Genomic DNA, 24,440 nt, shown 5'->3' with positions numbered 1-24,440 from the left:
GCCGCGACTAAGCCTCGAACTAAAACTCGTTTGGATGCTAAAAAAATTGTAACATTGGAATATTTTGGCCAGATTTAGACATCCAGCAGATTTTTAAAATTGTAAACGACTAATTTCCCTGAGGCTTAAAGGCGGTTGAAGCGCGGCTGCCGAGCCCTGATTAATTGAAATAAAGTGACAGTGCTTCTAATAATGCAATTCTATTTCGTGTGAGCAGGGCAATACATGGCTTTTTACATATTGTGTCAAATCGTACAATGTACCTCCCCTATGATGATACACAAAATTACCCCATCTATAATGTAAAATTAGTGGTGAAAACGTTTGAATATTCAACCTTATTAACCAACCAATCAAAATTCACTCAAGTTCCCAAATTTATTAATCCAACGAATAAACAAGCGTTATTATAAAATTTTGGGGACTTGTGTAATGAACAGTCCATTTTCCTCTCTTTCTCTGGAGAAATGAGAACTAAATTCACTAAATGTGTTCAGGTTCCTAACTTTCCAATGTTTTACTTATATAACAAGAAATAATTTAAAATATTTGTGGTAAAATTTTGCAATTGAGAAAATTCATAATTTTTAGACCAATAATTGCTGTGGGAAATCTATGCACAATAAATTGGAGGGCCTCTTTTTTATAAACAAACATTAAAGATATAATATGTAAAACATACCAGAGAGAGAGAGATAGGGGACAATGGGCTATTTATTACACTAGTCCCAAAAGTTTTATAATAACATTTTCTTATTCGTTAGCTCTACATCTTCGGGGACTTTTACGGAGTTATGATTGGTTGGTTTATCAAGTTGAGTGTTCAAACGTTTCAACCACTAATTTTATTATTCATAAGGGGTAATCATCATTATGGATGAACATCAACTTAAGAGCCATTGTCTTATCCCTTTAAACCCCTGAAAACCTATAGATTGGATGCTTGTCTGTGCGTTTATTGTTTCGCTAACTGCTTGACGCATTGAAATTTCTTTTAAAATGAACCCTCAAATATAAGGAAATGACCCCCAGAAAGTAAAATCTCCCCTTCCCCCCTTATTTATAATATTTTATTATTTTTAAACAAAAATCAGGCTATATAAAATATCTATATAATGAAATTTCATACTTTTAGGGAAGTTTCAACTTATTCAATATAAGAGTTTTTTTCCTCTTTAATGATTTCTTTCTTGCCTTATTTAAAACTTTGCTTTTCATTGAAGAGTACAAAATAAACATTAAAACTTTCATAATACCTAGCCGCGCCTGGTGCAAATTATGGGCAACAAGGATAACAACATCCATAAAAGCTGAATATTTGGGTTCATGTGAAGGAAACGAAGTTGTGGGTTTCGTCATATTTTCACAGTAGCTTTTCTCATATTTCTAGCCCCTACGGGGGGCTCTAACACTGCGGGGCCAATTACCTAATCCTGCGGGTTAGGATTTTCCTTTCCCAATTCTCATAAATTATCATTTTAGGCATATCTTTATGACATATTATTTCATCATGAACAGACGTACGTACAACTGTTGCTAAGTAGTAGCTCGGAAAATTTTGGATATGTTTTGGTCTATTTTAATCTGTCGGCACTCAAATACAGGGAGGGAGGGGATATTGGGTGGATTATTACACTAGTCACCAAAGTTTTATAATAATTGTTTTCTTTTGAGGATACTTAAAGTGGCACCAAAACAATGACGTAATACAATAAAGTTTACTAATAAGAGTCAGTATACACTGTAATTGAGCAATGGTAAAATTTGGTTATTTTATCGTATGACGTTATTTTTTGGTGCCACTTTACGCTGTCTTTTTCTTTTTCATTGGCCTTTGTGACTTTTGAATGAATTTGACTGGTTGGTTCATTAATTTAAGTGTCAAAACGTTTCAACCACTAATTGTAAACTATAAAAAGGGTGATTTGGTATTTTAACATTTGGGATGTATTTCAATTTATCCGCCATTGTCTTATCCCTTTAGATCCCTGACTCAAATATATGTTTGCAATTAGCTAGATGCATTAGCAGCCCAAGAGTGCGTTGAACCCTTTTCATTTTTCTTTTCTACATGCATAGTTGTTCTATGAAGATTTAGATTTCTTAACTCTATCGTTTTGTAAGTCGGATATACTTATATTATAGCAATTAGAACTTAGATGCTATATATTGAAATAAGAATCATAAAATTAATACCAGTTTTGTTAGTTTTGTTTCAACCCCTCAGGGCTAACCAAAAAAAGCTGTCTATAATACGATGCGATAAATATCTATGCACCAAAAATTGCAAAGAGGTATAGTTTACAGAATACTTCATTTTCTTGAATGAAATATACATGACTGTTATTTTCTAAACCTAATGTTATTTTTTACCCTTATAAATTTCATGATCATAACATGTTATGCTTTTTAATGTACTAGCGGCTACGCCCCCTAGAAGCCTCTAGAGGCACTAAGGTAGGAGGGGGAAAAGTCGACCTCATTTTAAATTTGAGTGTCAAAAGACTAAAATAAATATTTTTTGGGGGGAGAGGTGAAGACACCCTCTCCAAAAATAGTTTAAAACCTTCCCAGGACCTGTAAGAAGCTTTACTGTAAAGGAGGACAATATCGGTTCAGCGGTTAGCAAGATCCATCGGGACAGACAAAAAACACTTACTACTTTATATAATAGGATAATATGAGATTTACAGTACCTGTTATTCAATGGATGGGACATTGGGCTGTTTATTACACTAGTCCCCAAATTTTTATAATAATGTTTTTGTATTCGTTGGTTTAGCAACTTTGGGACCTTTAGTGAATTTTGTTTGGTTGGCACATTAAGAAGAGTGTTCAAATTTTTCAACCATTAATTATTATCTACACTCTAGAGGTAATTTTGTGTATCATCATTTGGGATTTACATAAATTTATCGGTCAATGTCTTATCCCTTTAGATCCCTAATTCTTTACCCTAGCCCCTTATAGATTTCATGAACATAATATGTTATGCTTTTTAATATATGATAAGAGATTTACCGTGCTAAACTCAGTGATCTAAAGGGATAAAACAATAGCTGATAAAACTTTGTACCTCCACAATGATAAAACACCAAATTACCTCTTCTGTAGATAAAAATTAGTGGTTGAAACGTTTGAACACTCAACTTAATAACTCCACTATTAAAATTCACTAAAGTTGTTCAATGTTCAGCCAACGAATAAGAGAACGAATAAAACTTTGAAGACATTCGAATCCGGTGTATAGGAACCGGTTCTCATCCATACGAAAAAACTATGTCTAGCATCGTATTATATCCAGCTTTCTACGAATATAAAAATGTACAATCATAAGATTAAAACCAGTTTTTTTAGCCGGTGCCTTTGGCACCTCGGGGCTAAAAAAACTAGTTTTAATCTCATAATTGTACATTCTATATCCGCGGAAAGCCGTTTATAATACGATGCGAGAAATAACTATTCTCGTATTCATTCGAATCCAGTGGATAGGAACCGGTTCTCATCCATACGAAAAAACTATGTCTAGCATCGTATTATATCCAGTTTTCTACGAATATAGGTACAATCATAAGATTAAAACTAGTTTTTTTAAGCCGGTAAACGGGGCTAAAAAAACTAGTTTTAATCTTATAATTGTACATTCTATATCCACGGAAAGCCGTTTATAATACGATACGAGAAATAACTATTAAAACCTTATGTTTTTACAAATCAGGTTAATTTAATATATATTATGCTTTAAATTTGAGTTTTTACAACTTTACAACAAATTTTCTCTAGAGTAAATAAATAGGCAATTTAAGAACAACATCCCAGACCTATCCACCCGCCCCCCCCCCCCAAAAAAAAAAAATTGTCCTATCTTACCTCCTCATTGAGATATTTCAATCCCCTCTTCCCATAAAAAGATGACCATGGTTTATTGCAAGGACGTCTAGTGGGGGGGAGGGAAAAGGGAAGATTATACCCCCCCCCCCCAAAAAAAAAAGCTTGGACGTCCTTGCCTATATGATATAAAGATTATCACCCAAAATGAATTTAAATTTTGAATTCCCCCCCCCCCCACAAATGTAAAAGCTTTGACGCCCTTGGTTTAATGTATGTTCAGTACAACCTCCAAAACAGAATAAGTCTTTATATGCTCCTATGAAAGCGAAGTTCCTTGATGTTAGTTGCGAAGCTATTTGTTTGAAAAAAAGTATTAAGCACCTATACCATTTATAAAAGTACTTAGAAAGTTTAAAAGAGGATTGTGCACTTGCGGGACACAGAAAAAAAATCATGAAAAAAAACATTTATAATAAATGTACATTTTAAATTTTTTTTTCTTAGTTTTCAGTTAACTGTAGATTGCACGTTCTTTGTTTGAAAGTTTGAACGGATTGTCCAGGGAGGGAGGGACAAATGAGATGTTTATTACACTAGTCCCCAAAGTTTTATTATAACGTCTTCTTAGGCAACTCTGGGGACTTTTATTGAATTTTGATTGGTCGGTTCATTTAGTTGAGTGTCAAAACATTTCAACGACGAATTGTGATCTACAGAACGGATAATTTATAATTAATGTATATACCATTGTCTTATCCCTTTATATCCCTGCCCTTATTCAGAATTATTTCCCCTCTCTTTGAGGAATGCACTTATATATTTATATATGTATTTGTACTATAAACTCACACAGACTTTCTTTTTTAACCCTAAAGGCGAAATAAGATACCCAGTGGACCGAGAATGTATGTTTAAAGTACATGATGATGCCTAGGGGGCTTGGTGACGCTTTGGGTAAAAGACCTTTCCATGTCACCTTTTACCCTGGGTACCATCCCATCAGATAACCAACTCTTAGATTGCACGACCTTTGTGCATGGTAATGAGCTGTTCCTTTTTAGGGCCAAGGCATTCCCCCTACTCTAAATATTTATGTCGCGCATCTAACATAGCAGCAAAAGGAACCATTTTTAACGAGTTGTCGGACAGAGCTTCGAACTAATCACATCCCCCGAAAAGTGAAATTGATATTTTGTGTTTGAAAACTTTGTTTTGTAAGTCTTACTTCAAACTATGTAAATTGTACAAAATTAGATTCTCTATTAGCCTGGCATCTTTAAGGCAAAAGCACTGGATTGTTCGAACTATGTGTTGTATCTCCTCAGGTTTCTACCCCTTTATGGTTCTTTTAAGTCAGATGGACTTCAGAAAGAGAGGGAAAAATTTGCTGTTTATAACACTAGTCCCCAAAATTTTATAATAACGTTTTCTTATTTGTTGGCATATCAACTTTAGGGACTTTAGTGAATAGTAATTTGTTGGTTTATAAAGTTTTAACCACTTATTTTACGCTACAGAATGGGTAATTTTGTGTATCATCATTGGAGATGTACATCAATTTATCGGCAATTGTCTTATAGTCAAAGGAAATAGAGGTCTCTGTCAAATATAGTGATATTTAAAGACATAGCTGGCGTGCTTAAGGGCGATGTAGTGGGCAATATACATATCAGGGGGTGTAAACACCTTTCAAGGGGGTTCAAAAAGAGGTTCAGGGTGGTGCATACATGGAAGGCTGTCCAACCCTCTAAATTTTCCCAAGGGATGAATGTACGCCTCTGATCAATATGTTTTTATTTTTTTTATTATTTTTTTTTTCTCTTTATTCTTGTTCTGCACATAATTAATCAATTTCCACAAAAATAAAATTGTTGCAAATAAGAATGTAAGGAAAAATTACCACAGCAATGCAAAGAATAAGGAAAAATTGATCTAAAATTGCTTTTGAAATATTTATTACTAGCGGCTACACCCCCCCCCCTTTCCCTAGAAGCCTCTAGGGGCACTTAAGGTCTGGGGAAGAAATCGACCCGCCCCCCATTTTCAAGTTTTATAAAGTTTAATCGAAAAAAAATTGTGGGGGGATTTTTTCTAGGGGCGTTTACTCTTTGAAGGTTGGAGATACTCTCCACTAAAATTGTTATAAACCTACCCTGGAGCTTTCAGAAGCTTCACTGTGAAGGAGAACCATATCAAGTCAGTGTATGGCAAAAAAAGGGTTACTTTATGTAATAGGATAAGTCAATTAGAGCAGCTTGACAAACAAGCGGCTAGTTTTTCTTTATCTAAAACAGCCCTGTCTGTTTGCTAAATTTGAAACTTAGGAAAAAGTTCTTTTTTGTAGTAGCGGAGCTACTCTATCACTTACTTTGTCTTTCCGCTAAACATGCACCCATCTTTCAGGGAGGGAGGGGACATTGGGCTGTTTATTGCACAAATCCCCAAAGACAGAGTCCCCAGATGCTTGAGGAGCAATCGCTAGTTTTATCTTTGTTCTTGATAGTACTCCTAAAAGTGTACACCTTTTTAGTGTACACAAATCTTGATAAAATGTGCCTGAAGCTAAAAATTTCTTGCAATTTGAGGTCACTCAACTGATTGCTAAGATTTTTTTTTATAAAATTCCCATCTATTTGTTTGTCACTTACACCAGATAAATTTCGAGGGTTTGTGAGCATTTTACAAACACTCGTTAATGTAATTCTTAAAACTGCTTAGTTCCAAGGAGGGAGGGGACATTGAGCTGTTTGTTGCACTAGCCCCCAAATTATGATGTTTTCTTATTCGTTGGCTACGTCGGAAACTTTATTTAATTATGATTGGTTGGTTCATTAGGTTGAGTGTTTAAACTTTTCAACCACTAATTGTAATTTAAAGAAGGGGAAATTTAGATCCCTTGCTTACTATATACTTTTTTTGTGAGCATAAAATATGGTTATATAAGCGTATTATGAGAAAAAAATTGCTGTTTCATCGACCTCACCCTTTTTTTGCGGTGTTTCCGCATTTCACAAAAAAAATAGTTCATCTCTGAGATGTTTTGATAAATTAGATAGATTTCTAGGTCACACTTTCTTTTAAAAATACATATATGCAAAGCTCCACAGGGAGATACTAACTGTTTCAGTAAGAAATCATCACGAATTAAAAATTTCTTAAATTAATTGATTACATCTATACTACCAACAATGAAATTTCTTTCGAAAAAAATCAAAAAACCTATTCGTAATTTTCAACTGTCGTTGGTGGGAAACACTTAGTAGAATTGACGACTTTTTTTTCTGCCCTAAAACATTATTTTAGATTTATTTTGCTTGTTGGCTATACCTTATTCCAGGTTTGCTTAAAATCAATATTATATGCAAAAAGGAATTTTGTTGGAATGTATGTATAGCCTTTTCTGTAACTAGGAGGAAGGAGAAAACATATTTTATTGGATCCTTACGGCCAGCTGAACTTGAGTTTCCGATTTTGTACATAATTTTCTCATCCTATTTCAATGTTCACTACTAGCTAAAAAAGCTTCAAACTTCGAAAAAAGTCAAAATTTAAAAAAATAAAATTTTGAATGGATAATATTATGTATCGTTTGTACATTATATTTCTTTTCCCTTTGACCGGAGTAGCTGAAAATAGGTTTAGCAATATTTGGGTTAACTGTAGTACAACTTCGGAAATTAAGGAAGAAATAGGCAATCAATTTTCAGTTGATCATCCTCACAGTAATTTCATGTCTGGAAAAAAATAGAAAATTTTAGTAATTCCCTTCAACTGTTAGTGGACCACTAAATAAAATTTTGAAAAACGTATTTTTTATGCATATTTTAGTTTGGATATGGTGGTGGACGATAAATTGTAAAAATCCTAATTGTATTAGGGTTGGGAGGGGGATAATGACTGAAATTTCTTAGAGAATAGGGCAAAAGTAAGAAGTAATATAATTTATAGCAATCTGATAAAAAAAAACGATTTTGATGTTTATCGCGTTCGCTAGTTGTCAGGGGAGTTGCTGTTTTAAATGAAGTCTTTATGAAACACTTTTTTTTAAAAATGATTTTTCTGTTGCGGTATTAAAACCGCTACAATTAAAGTAAGACAAATCTTGTTATCTATAATAAGTAGTACGATGTCTGTCTGTCTTTCTGTCTGTCTGAAGCTTAAGATCTCAGTAACCACTGAACCGATTGGGCTCTACTCTTCAGGGAATATACCTATTGGTCCTGTGATGGTTTTAAGCTATTTTCTTGGGGGGATGGGACACCCCCACGCCCCCCCCCCCAAAAAAGCCTAGAGGCTAGGGGCGAAGCCGCTAGTTAAACATAATAAAGTAATTAAGAAAATTTGAAAAAAATACAAGATATTAAGGTCAGGTTTATATTGCTACGTCTAGCCAATAGAATTGTTATGAAATGTCGGCTTATCTGCGGCTGATTTTCAAATAAAAAGCCGGCTTTAGTGGGTTTACTTTAATCGGCTGCCATTTTTCGCGGATGATTCTAAAGATGCAGGTTTACCAAAATAGGAAAGAAAAAGTTGTTTGTTAAAAAAAATTACAATATCAAGAACATCCAAGCTTTTTTTTTTTTGGGGGGGGGGGGTAAGAATTGAACATTCATTTTTTTTTTTTTGGGGGGGGGGGTAACTTTTTTATCAAAGAGGCAAGGACTTCCAAGTTTTTTTTTAATTTTAGGAGGGGGGGGGGGTAGTAAAAACTAAAAATCAAATAATTTAGGCACCCCAAAATTCTTTGGGGGGGGGGGGGGAGGGGTAATCAACTATTATTTACCCCCCCCCCCCCCACCCTTGGACGTTCCTGTCTAATATCATTCCAAAAATATTTTTTAGCCGTTCCTTATTTGATTGTTATAAAAATGGACAGTACGTGATACATGTTTTTATACCAGTGGCCCTTAATCTGTTTGAAGCCCCTAAAAAGTAAGAAATCATGGTAACAATTTTCTTATATAAATTAGGGATAATTTACAAGCCAGACCATTTTCAACTTTCAAACAAGGAGAGATTTTTTCATAAGTAGCGCACCAACATAAAGAAAACATATCCTTATAATAAGGTAAAAAGATGTTTGTCTGTGCCGAAGGATCTCGCTAACCGCTGAACCTATCAAGTTCTCCTTAACAGGGTAGCTTCTCATATGTTTTGATAAAGTTAATCAAGAGTAAAGCTTTTTCGTCATATTGATATAGACATCCTGTTACTTTCTTATAAGGATTGACGGTGATTTAGGTGGACCCTTAATCAGGGACATGGGGAGGGGGGGGGGGGGGCTGGAGTTATGCTCCTTATAAATTTCGTTTACCTCATTGTTAAGCGAAGAAATTGTATTTGTCTATAGAAAAGCTTCGCGTTTTAATAAGAATTTATTGCTGTACGTACTTTTACATAACTTGTGTAAACCCTTTTTTCATGGGTTTTTGAACATTAAGATTATTAGACTTTAAATTTCATTGTCAATGTTAAATTGATTATAATGTGCAATTCCTGTCTTATTTCGCTTCCATGAACAAACAGGGAGGTAGGGGACATTGGGCTGTTTATTACAATAGTCCCCAAAGTTTTCTTATTACAACTTTTGGGGATTTTATTGAATTTTGATTGGTTGGCTCATTAAGAGTCCAATGTTATAACCACTAATTAAAATCTAAAGAAAGGTTTATTTTGCGTATCATCATTGTACATCAATTTATCGCCAATTGTCTTATCCATTTAGATCAACAATGAACAATAATTTTATCATTTTGATATTTATTTCTTTGTACGCATATTTTTGTTTTCAGTACATTGCTTCTTCCCTAGTTTGGGCGTGGGGAATATAGGGAAGGCAGTTGATTCACCCCATATTAATCTATACATTTATAAAAGCGAAACTTTTCTATAATTAGTGTTGGGTTGTCTGTCCGGGACAGTTAGCTTTTTTTCGGTAATTTGACCAGGTTAGAATTGTCCTATCGATTTCAAACTTTGCATGATGATTCCTATAACAAGCAAAGAAACGTAGCAACTCTATAAACATTACTAGAAAGTCCGTATGGCCATTTAAAACATGCAATTTTTTTTATTTTTTTACAAAAGTTTTTGTATGTTATAAGAACACAGTAAAAGTTTCGAACTGATTAAGACGTAAAAAAAATTAGCCAATGAGAGGCCATTATTGACCAATGGTAAAATTTATGGTGGCCTCTCATTGGCTAATTTTTTTTTACGTCATAATCAGTCCGACACTTTTACTGTGTTCATGTTATAAGCATTCTTTTCATCTGATTTTTGAAATACTGATTACCACAAGACATCTGATTTTTTCAAAATAAGCACAGGAGTTAGACAGGGATGCATGTTATCACCTATTCTATTTATATTGGTCATTGACTGGGTGATGAAGAAAACCACCGAGGACAAAAAACGTGGTCTCCAGCTGGGCATACTAGGACACATAGAAGATCTGGACTTTTGCTGATGACCTGGCACTGATTTCAGAAACAATCAAACATCTACAAGCTAAGACAGATAGACTAGTCAAATATGCAGGACAAGTCGGGCTCTTTGTTAATGTCAAGAAGACCGAAATTATGAATATACCTACAAATCCTGATCAAAGTATAACAATAAATGGTGAACAATTGAAACAAAGTATCAAATTCACCTATCTGGAGAGTGTTCTCAGCAGTGAAGATGGCTCAAAAGCTGATATTAAAAACAGGATTGATAAGGCTAGGGTTGCTTTCAACAGCCTACACAAGGTTTGGAATTCAAAGTATGTCATAAAAAACTTCAATAATAAAAATCACGAAACCTTGTAAAAATGTATATTGTATAATGGTCTTTTCAAGCATTAAGCTAATAAGAAAAACGTTAAAATCTAAGTCTTTATAATGCTTGAAAAGACCATTATACATACAATATACATTTTTACAAGGTTTCGTGATTTTCATTATTGAAGTTTTTTATGACATACTCTATAGATCATTTCCAGATGTCTATTTACAATTTTTGAGCTTCGCTACTTATGGATGTTGTCATCCTTGTTAACATTTGATTTAGGTTTTGCTAAACCATAAAAATAACATCAATGTAGAAACATAGAGGAAAGGACCAAAAAAACTGTACTAATACATTTCCGCCGTTTAAATATAAAATTAAAACTCACAAATAGGGCAACATTTTGAGGAAAATATCATTATCAGAATAACATTAATTTATGAATACAAAATAATGGGACGCATGTTAGTATGGATATTTTGGAAATTATAACTTGGATGTTGCACCAGATTTTCATGTACTGTTATAAAGTAATGCTCGCCGCTGGCTAAAACAACGATCTCCCCCATTAACCCTTTATACCCAATCTCCTCCTCTCCTACTGGATGAGCGAACTGACCAAAAAAAGTGTCCGCAATATCAAGCTAAATTGACTACAAATTTTCCCCTGTTATCTTGAATATATTAACCCAGAAAATCACGTCACCCGGCCCCATACCGTTTCTTATTTACACTGGCGGTTATTTATAATCTTAGAATAGCTTTGCAACAAAATATGTATATCATTGTTCTTGGTTTATTTAAAGTGTATTTTGAAAAAAGAATTGTATTACTCCATAAAATGGAAAGCCTACTACGTATTTATTGTTAATACTTACTCTATAGTCGTTATGGTTATGTTATGCTTTAAAACAAGGATGAAAACATACATAAACCTTTAAAAACAATAAATATGCAATTAATATTGGTATGTTCATTGTCAAAACTATTATCATAGATTTAATATAACTTTGACCTCACACCAGCTTATCATGTACTTAATTCAGAAAGTGAAACTTGTAGCTGGCTTAAATAACGACCCCCTACCATCCTCTCCTACTGGGTGAACGAACTGACCAAAAAATAAGGTCTTTATTAGCAAGCTAATTTGACGACAATTTTCCCCTGTCATAATATCCACGTATATTATCAACAAAAGAAATAATTATAAGACACCATTAAACAAACTTGTACTGTGCAGTAGCATGTCACAAAAAAACAGGTGCAATTTCTCATGGTTGTGTAATTAGATCATTAGTTTTCTATGTATTCTAAAGCTATTTAAATATTTAGTAGATTCTTTGTAACAACTTGGTTTAATCTGAACCTAAAAAGATGATAAGATGAAATGAATATTAAAACTAAACATGTGCAGAGAGAGAGGGCACATTGGGCTGTTTATTACACTAATTCCCAAAGTTCTATAATGAAATAGAAAGTTTATGGGTAAATGATTTAATTAAAAAAAAATATATAACAGTTTCAGAAGCTAGTTTAGTCCATGCTATTGGTAAACACTTACAAAACACACATATTGATTATAATAATTGGGTAGTAAAATTTGTCAGAATTAAGTTATAGTTCTTTACAACAACATATGGAATACACTATGTACAGTGCACACACAAACCTATTTTGAGTATTTAATTTATTATTTTAGTTCCTTAACTAATGGATACACAAAGTGTAAATACACCAGCTAGTTGTCTAGAAGGTGATTGGTTGATTCGGGTATAGTCCCTTTCGTAACATCGCACCTTATGGGGCGATTCTTCGTATTTTTCACAGTAGCTTTTCTCCTATTTCTAGCCCCTGTGGGGCCAATTACCTAACCCTGTGGGACAATCAACTAACCCAATATAACCTAACCTAACCTAAAATAACATATAAAAAGCCATTTTAAAAATACGACGAATCGCCACTTATGTTACGAAAGGGACTATTCCCGTTGATTCTAGTACCAAAAGATGTTGTTACTTAAGCTGAAAGAAATGCATTTTAAGAGTTGGTTGTTCATAAGATGTTAGATCACAAATTATACTTTTTGAGTTTTCAGTATCAAAACCATTGTGTTTAAGCTAGCAACTAACATTTTTTGTGATATGTAGCAACCAATTATCTAATTCATTTTATTCTCTTTGTCTGGAAGTTCTCACATTACAAATTACCATTTTAATAACATTTTATGTACTATACATATACCTATAACCAGGGGCGTCCAAGCTTTTTTGTTTGGGGGGGGGGGGGGTAAAATGTTGAAAATAAAAATTTTGGGGGTGCCTATGGGGGGTAATCTTTATTTTATAGAGGCATTTTTTTTATTTGGGGTGGGGGGGGGTAAAAATTGAAAATCCCAATTTTTTTTTTTTTTTTTTGGGGGGGGGGGTAATCACTTGGACGTCTATGCCTATAACCTCTATGACAACTATTAATGACGATTCAGCTTTTTTCCTGATTATATAACAAAATTATATTACACCCAAATATGTTTGCTAAAAAATATAGTTACAATAAAAACAATAGTTAACTACTTTATGGTATTCAAAACGAGTAGAAAGAATAACCATAACAGCTTATTTTTATTTTTCAGTGTAACTTTTTTAACCAAACTATATTCTCTGGTTATAGCTGTGTTTGTAAAACTATCAAGTAAAGAAATTTGTAAAATTTTAGAATTAAAAATGCCTGGTGGTGCTGTTAGTCTGTCGGCAGCCCAATCTTCAGAAACCCACCTGGAAAATAGTAGGCGAGAACTTTTGTGGCAACTTTTCAACAGGTTAAATTTGTACTAGCAGACTTAGAAAAAGAAAATTTTAATATACTATTAATTTTGTTTTTTAGGGGTGGATACTTAAGGTCTAAGAAAGTTCAAGACCACAACCGTATTGTTTAAATTGCATTATTTAAAGAAAATAATTAAGAACAAAGTGAATCCTGTAATTTTCCAATATGTCTAGAGCTGATGAAGAAGGTTCTGGTCATGTTACTGTAGATCAAATCTGTCAAGCTGCACTGGAGATAGGAATAAATACTGACAGGTAGATAGATGAAGAGAATATAAATATAATATGCTGCAATATAATAGACACTGATAAGTATATAGAATATACTAAATAAGAGGTGACCGATATGGAGCTGGTTGTATATTGAAAGATAGACAAATAAAGAAGATACAAGACACTTAACTGTAAAGAAGATATATCTAGCTGCGCTGGATGTTTGAGCTTCTTTCTTGAGTATGGCTGGTGTAATACTTTAGTTCAGCCTACTGTACATAATTAACACTAATTTTTTTTTATAACAGGGAAAGAATAAATGAATGGTTTGCAAAGAAAGATGTTGATCGTGATGGTACACTCACTTGGATGGAAGTTTTGGGTAAGAATTATCAGCTAATGTAGTATAATTTGATCTTCATAACTTGAATAAACTTTAGTAAGTAAGAAAAAATTCTATTTAGAATGGTATATTATGATAATTTAATCATAGAACTTAAGATTATTTTAGACAATTGGTTTTTAGCCTGGTTCTAATAATAAACTAATAATAAAAATCACAACAGGTTTTTATGTGGATCCAGATGAAGTCAACAAAATAGCATTTAAAGTATTTGACCAGGACAGAGATGGAAAGATAACAAAAAAGGTAACTTAAAAATTTCTATCTAAAGTGTTTTCTAAGAATTTTTAAAATCAAAGGAATAGTTGCTCCATATATTATTCACAAAGATCCAACTTGGTAAGCTGTAGAAAATCTTTCCAATCCAATGTTTTATTGATAAATAGAAGCATATTGTATAAACTTTACACAAAGCTTGTCTCAGTCTGAAAAATATTCCATTCCACATTACTAGTTCAGGAGAAATTTTTTTCTGATTAAAATACATTTTAAGTATTTTGAAGAAATTCACCTTTGCTAATAGCATTAAACCTCCCCTTGACCTATACAACTTATCAAAAACTGCAGAACTAACATTCAATTTTATTAAAAAATCTTTAAAGTTCAGACGCACACTTACACCTACAACTTACTACTTTATAGAATAGGATAGTCAATTAAAACAAAACTGTGTTTACTCAGGAATTCATGGAAGTTACTAAGACTTTGACAGAAGAACAAGTTGACATGGTATTCAGAAGGATTGGCAAAGCAAAAGAAGGAGAGGTAATATTTAATATGTGTATAAAAATACAGACTAACATAGATTTACCATTATAATTCCTCTTAGTGATGGATAAACCAAAGAACCTCTCTCCCATTCTTTTTAAAGAGGGACTAAAGAAAAGACACTACTAGATGCACTTGCCGTCTGTCAGCTAGCACTCTTTAAAGTTCAAAGACTTTTGGACATAATGCTTACCAGAGCTGGATCTTTAAATCATTTCAATGGTGATCTAAACCACCCCGCGCGAAATTTCAGCCAATCACCGCGGCGCATTTTTAAAATACGCAGCTGTGATTGGCTGAAATTTCGCGCGGGGTGGTTTAGATCACCATTGAAATGATTTAAAGATCCAGCTCAGGAACATTTTACCATGAACTGCATTACATTTGTAAAGTGGACACCCTGATAATTAATTTCTCAATGTTATTTTAGATAAACTACAGGGAGTTTTGCAACATGATGAACAGGAGGTAATATTTAGTAGCCCAGCTGTCATAGACATCTAAAGGTTTGAGGTGGATAAAAGGGTTTTCACTGTTCTCCCCCCTTAATCTTTGAAAACCCATATTTTAACCTTAAAATTTTCAAAAATACATTAGCTTACTCCAATCTAACCTTAAAAAAACCTCATTTAACCTCCCTCAAAATAAAAATCTTGGACGTCCCTACTCTGCTTTGAAGTCAGAGTCAGTCCATTTAGAAATTATGTGAACAGACAGATTTTAAAAATATGAAAAATAAACTACTTGAAAAATCCTCTTTAATTTCTTATAATCGACTTGACTTTACCTACTAATAAATTAAAATATCCTATAATTGTAAACTTAAATTTTTTAAAGTTTTCTTTAATTTATTTCATACCAGAAGAAAATCCAAAACTAGAGAAGAAACTGGGCAACGAAGCGAAGCATATGTAGCATCAGATGATACTAGCAGTGTCTGTACAGAAACTACTGTAATACCTGATGAAGATTAAAATGATTTAGTTATTTATTGCATTGTATTTTAGACAGCTTTCCACTATTATTAAAATAAAAAATATTAAAATTAAAAATTTTTTTCTAATGCTAGGCTACACATACATGATTTTTCAGTATTATAATACAGCGGATATTAATCGGTTTATAAACCATATTGGAAAAACTGTTAAAGTAAAAGAAATCAAATGGTGCAAATAAAAATATTTGGGCAAGAAGGATAGTGCAAAGAAAATGGTAATACTTTAAGCTTATAGTCACAATTTTATTTTAATTCAACACACTACCTTAGCTTTTATGCACTGTAATTTTAATAAAAGATATTCAATTGTCCTTGTGTACATATTATTCATAATAACATACATTTAAAATAATTTTAAAAATCCTGAAATTTTCATATTATTGAAAAAAGTTAATAAGGATATCAATAAAAAACTTTAAAATCACGTACTGATGATACTGTATCAAACTTTTTTTTTTGCATGTCATTTTAAAAAAGGTTGTTTTGCTATTTCTTTATTCTATCTTTGTGTATTTTATTATTTTAAATTAAAATAAATGTATAAATAACAATATATGCTTTTATTTACTTCCATTACGTTATTATTACCATACCAACATTGTATATCAATGGTGAACATGCTTTCTAATACCCTTAAATATGTTTATTATAAAAAATTGCCTAATTTGATTTTTTAAAAGTGAATCTTTTCTACATTTAGGATCTTACCGTCTTTATTTAGATATTATTGAATTATCCTAGAAATTTCAAACCCTACTAAGGATTTCTTTAATTTGAAAAGCAAGTTTATGATCTTTACAAGATTGAATTAAGTTAGAGAGATGCACTCATTGGTCATAAATAAGGGTGTGGGGGGGGTGAGTTTATTGCTCGACAGGGATGTTGAGTGAAAGCACCCTACAAGAAATTAGTCATTGAAATTAATTGCGTAGCTATAAAATAAATATTTAATAAGCATAAAATTTGTTAGTAAAAATATAAATGTACTATGCATTAGCATTGGCAATCAGTGGGGTATTTCATTTGTATACTGTAAAAGAAAAGAAGAAAATTTTTCATCGAACTATGGCCCTTTTGATTATAATAGTGGTCATGTTACATTGAATGTTATCATATATAGAAAAACATCAACAATATAATAAATGGAACACGTTCGAACGTCTTAAGAGTACAATAAATCCATTGAAAACAGTTAATTTCAGCCAATCAAACTAAAGATGTCGAATTACCCCATGCATTGCAATACAGGGAGTAAGGGAGGAACCAATGGGCAATTAATCCAATTTAAGAGGGTTCGCTGAAAAGCAACGAAAACCAGATTTTTCAAGAAAATTTTACCAAAATTGTAAGGGGATCATGGTAACCTAATTTAGAACAAAATTAGTTCTAAGAAAAAAATCATTTACTTGAAAATTAAATTATCAACACATCACAATGTAGTAAACATTCTGTAATTAATCACTAGAAAAATCTTGTTTAAACCACCCTCAACCCTTCTAATATATTTATAACTGACCCCAAAATTCAAGCGGTTCTTAGATTATTTAATACATAAATATCACAGTAGAGTTTCAATACATGAAAAGACATTTTCTTGGGAAAAAATATTTTTTAAAACCAGCGATAAAAAACAAACTTTTCTGTCTGCATATTCAAAACTAGCTCAGCTAGTTAGCGGGGCATTGATGCGCAAGTCCCCAAAATCAGTAAGAATCTGCTGTATTCGTGCACATTCCCTTTAAGCTAGTCCCCAAAGTCTGAGACTACTTAAAAATTGAATATTCGATCCATTGTCCCCTCCCTTACTCCCTGATTGCAATACCTCTTTCTTAACATAAAAAGTTTAATTTAAATTCTGACTTTTTTTCAGTACATAAATCCTGTACTACCAGGATAGGAACCATTTAAAAATTTAATATTCATAAATCAGTTTAAAACAAGACTGCATACATACAAAGAAGCAGGATACAATCAAAACATTTTATTCATGAAATTGTAATCAAGACATTTAACAAAATAACTTTAAGTTTTCATTGTCATTATAGGTAAAGAACCAAAAAGTTCTTATAAATCAGTAAAACACTAAATATTAAAGTGTAAAACGGACTGTATATAAAAGATTCTTAAGAAAAAACAGACTTTTTTTATCTACTTATAACATTTTATGCATTACATACCCAAATAGGAAAATATTAACATGCCTAATTTTAAACTAATTTAGACATACAGCATGCTGACATATCCTAATTATGGAAAGTATAGCAATTTTCAAATACAATATTTATTGAACATTAAAACTTGTTTAGAATAATTTAGTTTAGTCTGGAAAAGTTCGGTTAAGTGGTTCCAACCTCGAAAAGTTAATGTTTGTAAACAACTCACAATTCACTTTCATTATTAACTTTGATATAGAAGAATATACGTTGTTGTAAAGGAATAGTTTCATATAAGGTTTTAGCTACAAATTAGTGATTGTTTTTTTAGTATTGATATGTAATAAGTTCATATAGTATAAAAATGTTAACAATTTTGTGTTTTCAAAATAACCTAAAACATTATTCATTTACTTGTAGTTTAAATATCTTTTCAATTATTTTTGGGAAATTGAAGTTTTATACCTTTTTATTTCAACAAGCATTTTCTTGTTTATTTTTCTTCTGATTATAATAATAATTGGAGTATAATTTCAAAGATATTGAACAAGAAAAGCAAACATTGAAACAAAATCCATATGAGAATTACCTTTTAAATTCCAAATATAAACACTGCTGTAGGAGAAATTTTCAAGTATTTTCCATCTCTCGAATATCAGTTTTGCCAATACTGATATTAGTGCATTTTAGACTTAATGAGAGCATTTGACTCAATAATTTGTATTTATTTACCTGAAAAAGCCATAGAAGATGAGTTACACCGTCAAGTCTTAGGCTCTTAATATAATCTTGCTAATGAAGTGCATCATTATCCGGCCAAACACCATAAATACATCCAACCTGTGCTTGTAGTAACAAGTTACACCTTTTTTAATTTTAGATAAAAATGCCAGGAGCTATTGGAGTGATTGCACTTGCCAGGTCCTCTAAGGAACACCAGGACAACCACTGGACAGATTGTCTCTGGAAGCTTTTCAACAGGTGAAACTTCCAAAAATATTCAAATAATTTAACAGTTTAATGAGGTGTGTTTTCTGAATATAAAAAAAAATTTAAAATAATTTTTGCTAGCATCTTTTTTATGTATAAGTGTAAACAATAAGCTTGCACTAACAGATAAAGTTATTCCATTAAGTGTTGGGTATATAAGAAAAGTAAAAAAATTGTCAGATGGCTCATATTATTCAGGAATAAGGTATAACCAACAAGTGAAATAAATCTAAAATAATATTTGGGGGGCAAATGGAGAAGTCGTCAATTTTACAATGTGTTGCCCCACAACGACAACTGAAAACGTGTATAGGTTTCGTGATTTTTTCCCGAATTGATTTGGCTATTGGTATAAGCTGCATATTAGTGGGGCTTGGTGTGTTAAGGGCGAATACCTCTTCATGCAGTAAATATTCAATTAAATGTCACCTATTATAATTTATACAGATTGCATTTTAATTTATCACTATTAAAGATTTTGCAGGTCAGAAAAGAATAAAATTGTTAGAAATTTAATTTAAACTAAAATTGATCTAGAGCTGATGAGGATGGGACAGGACACATTACTGCAGAGCAATTATATCAAGCTGCTGTAGATTCTGGAATGGAGACAGACAGGTAAATTTAGAATATGGGTAGGGCTAGATGTAATACTGGTAAACATTGCATCAAGGAGCCAAAAGTACTGGAAAGGCAATCAGGTGGATATTTGGATTGAAAATTCTGAATATTACAATTTGTCAAATATTGTGAAAATTTGATTGACTAATTTATAATTCCTATAAACAAATTTACATCTAATTAACTTTATTTTCAGGGAGCACATTGAAAGTTGGTTTCAGAGAAAGGACAAAGACCACAGTGGAACTTTGACCTGGAGAGAAATAATGGGTAAAAATGCTAACATTTGAAACTAAACTCATATAACATAAATGAAATATTGTAATATATTTTTGCCTCCATTTTCTAACATCCAATATTCAATTTCATGTCTTCCCATTACACACATGAAAAATTTATCATAAATAAAAAAACCATGAAAATGTTCAGAATTTCCCGCTGATGACCCAGAAACTGTGAACAAAAGAGCATTTCAACAGTTTGATCATAACCATGATGGCAAGATCTCTAAGGAGGTAGCTGCAAGAATATTTTATGAATGTATATATGTAACAAATATTTGACTAATTCTCTAACTAAATAATTAAAAAGTCTCGTAATCAATGCGCAAATGGCACTTGTAATCCAAATTTCAACTTGGCATGTGTAATCCTTGGTAGGTCTTTATTTCCTAAATAGAAGAAAAATTTTAAAAAGTAAAGGCTTGCAGCTTAGTCGTTATTTAGGCTATTTTCAGGGCAAATCATTTATTTCATGGGAATCAACTTTTTCATATATATTTATTTCATGATAAATAATCTTTGTGGACAAAATATCTTTAGGGAATAAAGCCACAATCAATTCTTTCTGAAAACTAAATTATTAGAATATTTTCTGAAAAGAACCTAATATGGTAATTAATAAATACATTCTGAATTTTTAATCAAAGTGTGGTTGTAAAATATTGATTACAGAATTACTGTTAATTTTAAGTATTGTAAAGAAAAAAGTTCTGACAAAATCCATTTTAAGGAGTTTATGTCTCACTGTCAGAGCCTAACAGAGAAGCAGGTGGATGCTGTTTTCCAAAGAATTGGAAAAGCAAAGGAAGGAGAGGTAAAGCTGCTATTCTTAAAATCTATTTATATTAAAAAAAAATAAATGATCTAGAAACTGAGGATGTGACTTACTTATCAAGAATTTAGCTTTTAATATTTCTTTAAAATGTCTCAAATTAATACTTTTCTCAAACTTTAAAATAAATTTCATTATATCACAGTTGAACAAAAATCAGTTCTTGTATATTTTAAGATCATCTACAAAGAATTCTGTGAAATGATGAACAGGAGGTAAGAAAAAAAAAGTGTTAGACAAAGATTATAAAATTAAAGAACATTTGATCTTAATTAATTGTTAAAGCATTACAGCTCTTATTACAAATTAACATATTTAGTCAAATCTTCATATTTTTATATGACTGTTACGTTAAACTTCCACTTAAGCTGCCATTTGCTAGTTTAAACAAAATATAAGTTAGGAAGTCAGTGCCACTCACTATTATTTAACCTTATTTAAGCAACCAGTGCTAAATACTTATAGTTAGTTCAGGTTTCATGTCCCTAACTTTTTATGACATCAGACTTTTCAACCCTAAAAGATTCAAATATCTTTATAGACCTATCATTTAAAAAAAACATAAATTTTTTTTATTGGCTATCCAATCTATCACAAATCTTTAAATTCTAGAAGAAAATCCAAGTGCTGTGAGCAACAGAATGAAGGTGAACCTGATGAAGTTAAAGATCAAGGAATAAATATAATATTTATGGATGGTGAAATTGTTAATTTTTAATAACAAATTCACAAGTATTTATTATGTAACAAGGATGACAACATCCATAAGTAGCGAAGCACAAAATTTCGTGAATGGGACTGACGGTCATTGTTGTTTTTTTCAAATGACGGGAAATTTAATTTTGATATCTTTAACTGAAAAAATTTTGAAAATCGATTAATAAACACCAAAGATATGGGGGAAAATGTAAAAAATATAAAAATAGCCAAAAACCTGCAAAAAGGCAGTCTGACCGTCATTGTTGATTTCTTCAAATGACCGGAAATTAAATTTTTATATCTTTAACTGAAAAAATTTTGAAAATCGGACCATAAACACCAAAGATATGGGGGAAAATGTAAAAAATATAAAAATAGCCAAAAACCTGCAAAAAGGCAGTCTGACCGTCATTGTTGTTTTCTTCAAACGATGGGAAATTTAATTTTTATATCTTTAACTGAAAAAAGTTTGAAAATCGGACCATAAACACCAAAGATATGGGGGAAAATGTAAAAAATATAAAAATAGCCAAAAACCTGCAAAAAGGCAGTCTGGCCGTCATTGTTGGGTCTCTAAACGACGGAAAATTTAATTTTGATATATCTAACTGAAAAAATTTTGAAAATCGGACCATAAACACCAAAGATATGAGGAAAAATGTGGAAAATAAAAAAATAGCCTAAAACCTGCTAAAAAGCTGTCCGACCGCCATTAATGTTTTATAGTTAATTGTGCTCCTTATTGATGGGAATAATGTCAAAAAATTTCAGAATTCTATCTTTTATAGGGGCTGAGTAAATCCCATTTCCCCCATAGCGTTACGGACTGACGGACGGACGGACAAAGCTAATTATAGAGTAGCTTCGCTACTAAAAATTATACTCTACTGTTTATTTATTTTAAAAAAATATTATAAAGTATATTTGTCTTTAAAATGCTTTGCCAATTACAATATTCATTAATAGCAACCTTCAATTCTTGTCAAAATTAAATTTTGGAAAATACAACTACCAAAATCATCAAAAGTAATCTTCTGTTTATGACCTGATAGTATTAACAATTTAACTTTTGTAGAGCATAATCCTATTTAACAAATTGTTTCATTCAAAATAATGTAAATTAAAAGTCAAATGAATGTTTAACATAAATTGTCATTTGTCTTACCACTATCAATACAAAGCTGCTGTACTTTATGAAAGTTTTTTGGCATAGCTCTTAACACATTTTCTATTTACTTTATTGACATTATTCCTACATTCCTATTCATTCCTATGCAAATAGGCATCTTCCACATCTGATTCACCAGTTTCTTAGTAATATTTAAAAAGATGCAAACAATCTACCCTAAGATTTAATTTTATACAACTTTTATAACAACAGAACCACATTTTTCTTATAAAGCCAAAACTAAATAATACTATCCATAATTTCAATATGAATTGTAGATGAAGGTGAAGGAGAAGAGGTTGAAGAAGAAAGTGAAACAGCTGTTGCTCATGAAGATTAATCATCGAATCATAACTTTCTAATACATCAAAATTCCGTAAGACAAAAATGAATAGGCACAGATTATAGTTGGACTGAAAACTGCAAACTAAAATTTTCCCTCTCATTTATCAATTATCTTTATTGTTAGCTGAATTAGAGCAGTATTCAACTAATACTTTGCCTTGACTTTGTTTAAGAATCATTGTTCATTTACCACTGAAACAAAATATTAAAATCAAATAAGTACCTTCTGAAACTAAAGCTCAATTATTACTGTGAACACATCTATAAAGCTTAGAATTTTTACATATCAAAAAAATAAGTGTTTATGATTATATGTTGTGTGATTTCTTGTACTTTAGTTCAATGCTTTGTCAATGTCTTTAATGTTGCTTACTTATCTTGATGGATTTGGCTTTCCAACGTTTTAAGGGCCCTTAATTCGGCATGATTTTCTTTTTTTAGTAATATGTCTATTGTCTAATTCTATTTACCAATATTCTTATATTATTTTAGTAAATATTTAACTTATTGTGATTTTATCATAGATTTTAGTGTGATAAATATATTTACTAATCTAAATCATATTAATCATTAACATGTTTATTAGGGTGGGTCGACTTTGGACATTTTTTACTGAGACCAAAGTGGGGCTCTGCAAATGATTGTTATACCTCTCAATGATTTAAAATTTATCTTAAACCGCTGACGACCAGACATTCAATTGCATTGCTATTTGTAAATGGGTGTCAAAAATTTATTGAATCATAACTGTGGCTTCATGGTGCTCCGAGGAAAGGCATTGAGGAGTAGAATCAGGAACTTTTGAACGTTTCAAAAAATCTTGTTCCTAGCCTTAAAAAATCTCAAAAACCTCTACAAATTGAACAATTCTCAATAAACCTTCAAAACTGATGGTTTTTTAATCATTTCTAAGGCTAGGAATAAGATATTTTGAAACGGACAAAAGTTCCTGATTCTACTCATCAAGGCCTTTCCTGGAAGCACCATGAAGCCATATTTCAGATTCAACAAATTTTTTACTCTCATTTACAAATAGCTATACAAATGTATGTCTGGTCATTGGTAAAAGGTTGGTTATAAAGGTAAGGAAGCAAAATATGACTTTGACTGACTTATAGTCGGAAAATCATAAGGTTTAAACTGGGGAAATGCACACAAATATTTAGCCCACTAGTACTAATAGGAACTGAGATATTAAGTGGAGAGGGCTTGAATGTCGTCTTTGCATATTTTTCCATTAATGAAATACATTTATAAGTGGTCACATTCTAAAATTCAATTTTTTAAAATTCTTTTCCGATCAGAAATTTCATTTAAGTTAATTTTATCTGTTGCACATTCCCTCTTTGTCTGATTACGATATGAACCCGCCCTAATGTGTATTACATAATTAATTCTGAAAATAAGCATTAAAATGAGATACAACCCTTACGAATGAAACATTAAAATGATCACTACTATAGGTATCTTAACTTGTTATATGCATAAACCTTTAACTTAAGAACCGTTGAAACAAAGCTAAAATTAGATATCTTCTTAGATA

At 31.7% G+C, this 24,440-nt stretch overlaps 1 protein-coding gene across 3 annotated transcripts in view; it reads left to right on the top strand.

Moving 5' to 3' along the window:
- LOC145304892 (neo-calmodulin-like) overlaps positions 1-23,385 on the top strand; it is a 96,234-nt gene extending 72,849 nt beyond the window's left edge. Inside the window, exons 2-9 of one of the 3 annotated variants that reach the window (XM_080146713.1) lie at positions 18,841-18,942; positions 19,489-19,569; positions 19,769-19,842; positions 20,002-20,087; positions 20,584-20,667; positions 20,863-20,900; positions 21,298-21,359; positions 22,831-23,385. In XM_080146713.1, the coding sequence (XP_080002839.1) occupies positions 18,848-18,942; positions 19,489-19,569; positions 19,769-19,842; positions 20,002-20,087; positions 20,584-20,667; positions 20,863-20,900; positions 21,298-21,359; positions 22,831-22,892 (582 nt within the window). In that variant the 5' untranslated portion in view covers positions 18,841-18,847 and the 3' untranslated portion in view covers positions 22,893-23,385. Of the gene's footprint in view, positions 1-13,315; positions 13,421-13,485; positions 13,683-13,948; positions 14,023-14,206; positions 14,290-14,724; positions 14,809-15,241; positions 15,280-15,673; positions 16,352-18,840; positions 18,943-19,488; positions 19,570-19,768; positions 19,843-20,001; positions 20,088-20,583; positions 20,668-20,862; positions 20,901-21,297; positions 21,360-22,830 lie in introns of those variants that run through there. The other 2 variants (XM_080146714.1, XM_080146715.1) reach the window with 2 other exon arrangements.
- The last annotated feature ends 1,055 nt before the right edge of the window (positions 23,386-24,440 follow it).

The sequence above is a fragment of the Acartia tonsa genome, chromosome 2, assembly GCF_053477335.1.
Source record: "Acartia tonsa isolate MP-2025a chromosome 2, ASM5347733v1, whole genome shotgun sequence".
Taxonomy (NCBI): Eukaryota; Metazoa; Arthropoda; class Copepoda; order Calanoida; family Acartiidae; genus Acartia; species Acartia tonsa.
The sequence above is the reverse complement of the archived record's forward strand: the minus strand, read 5'-3'. Positions and strand labels throughout refer to the sequence as shown.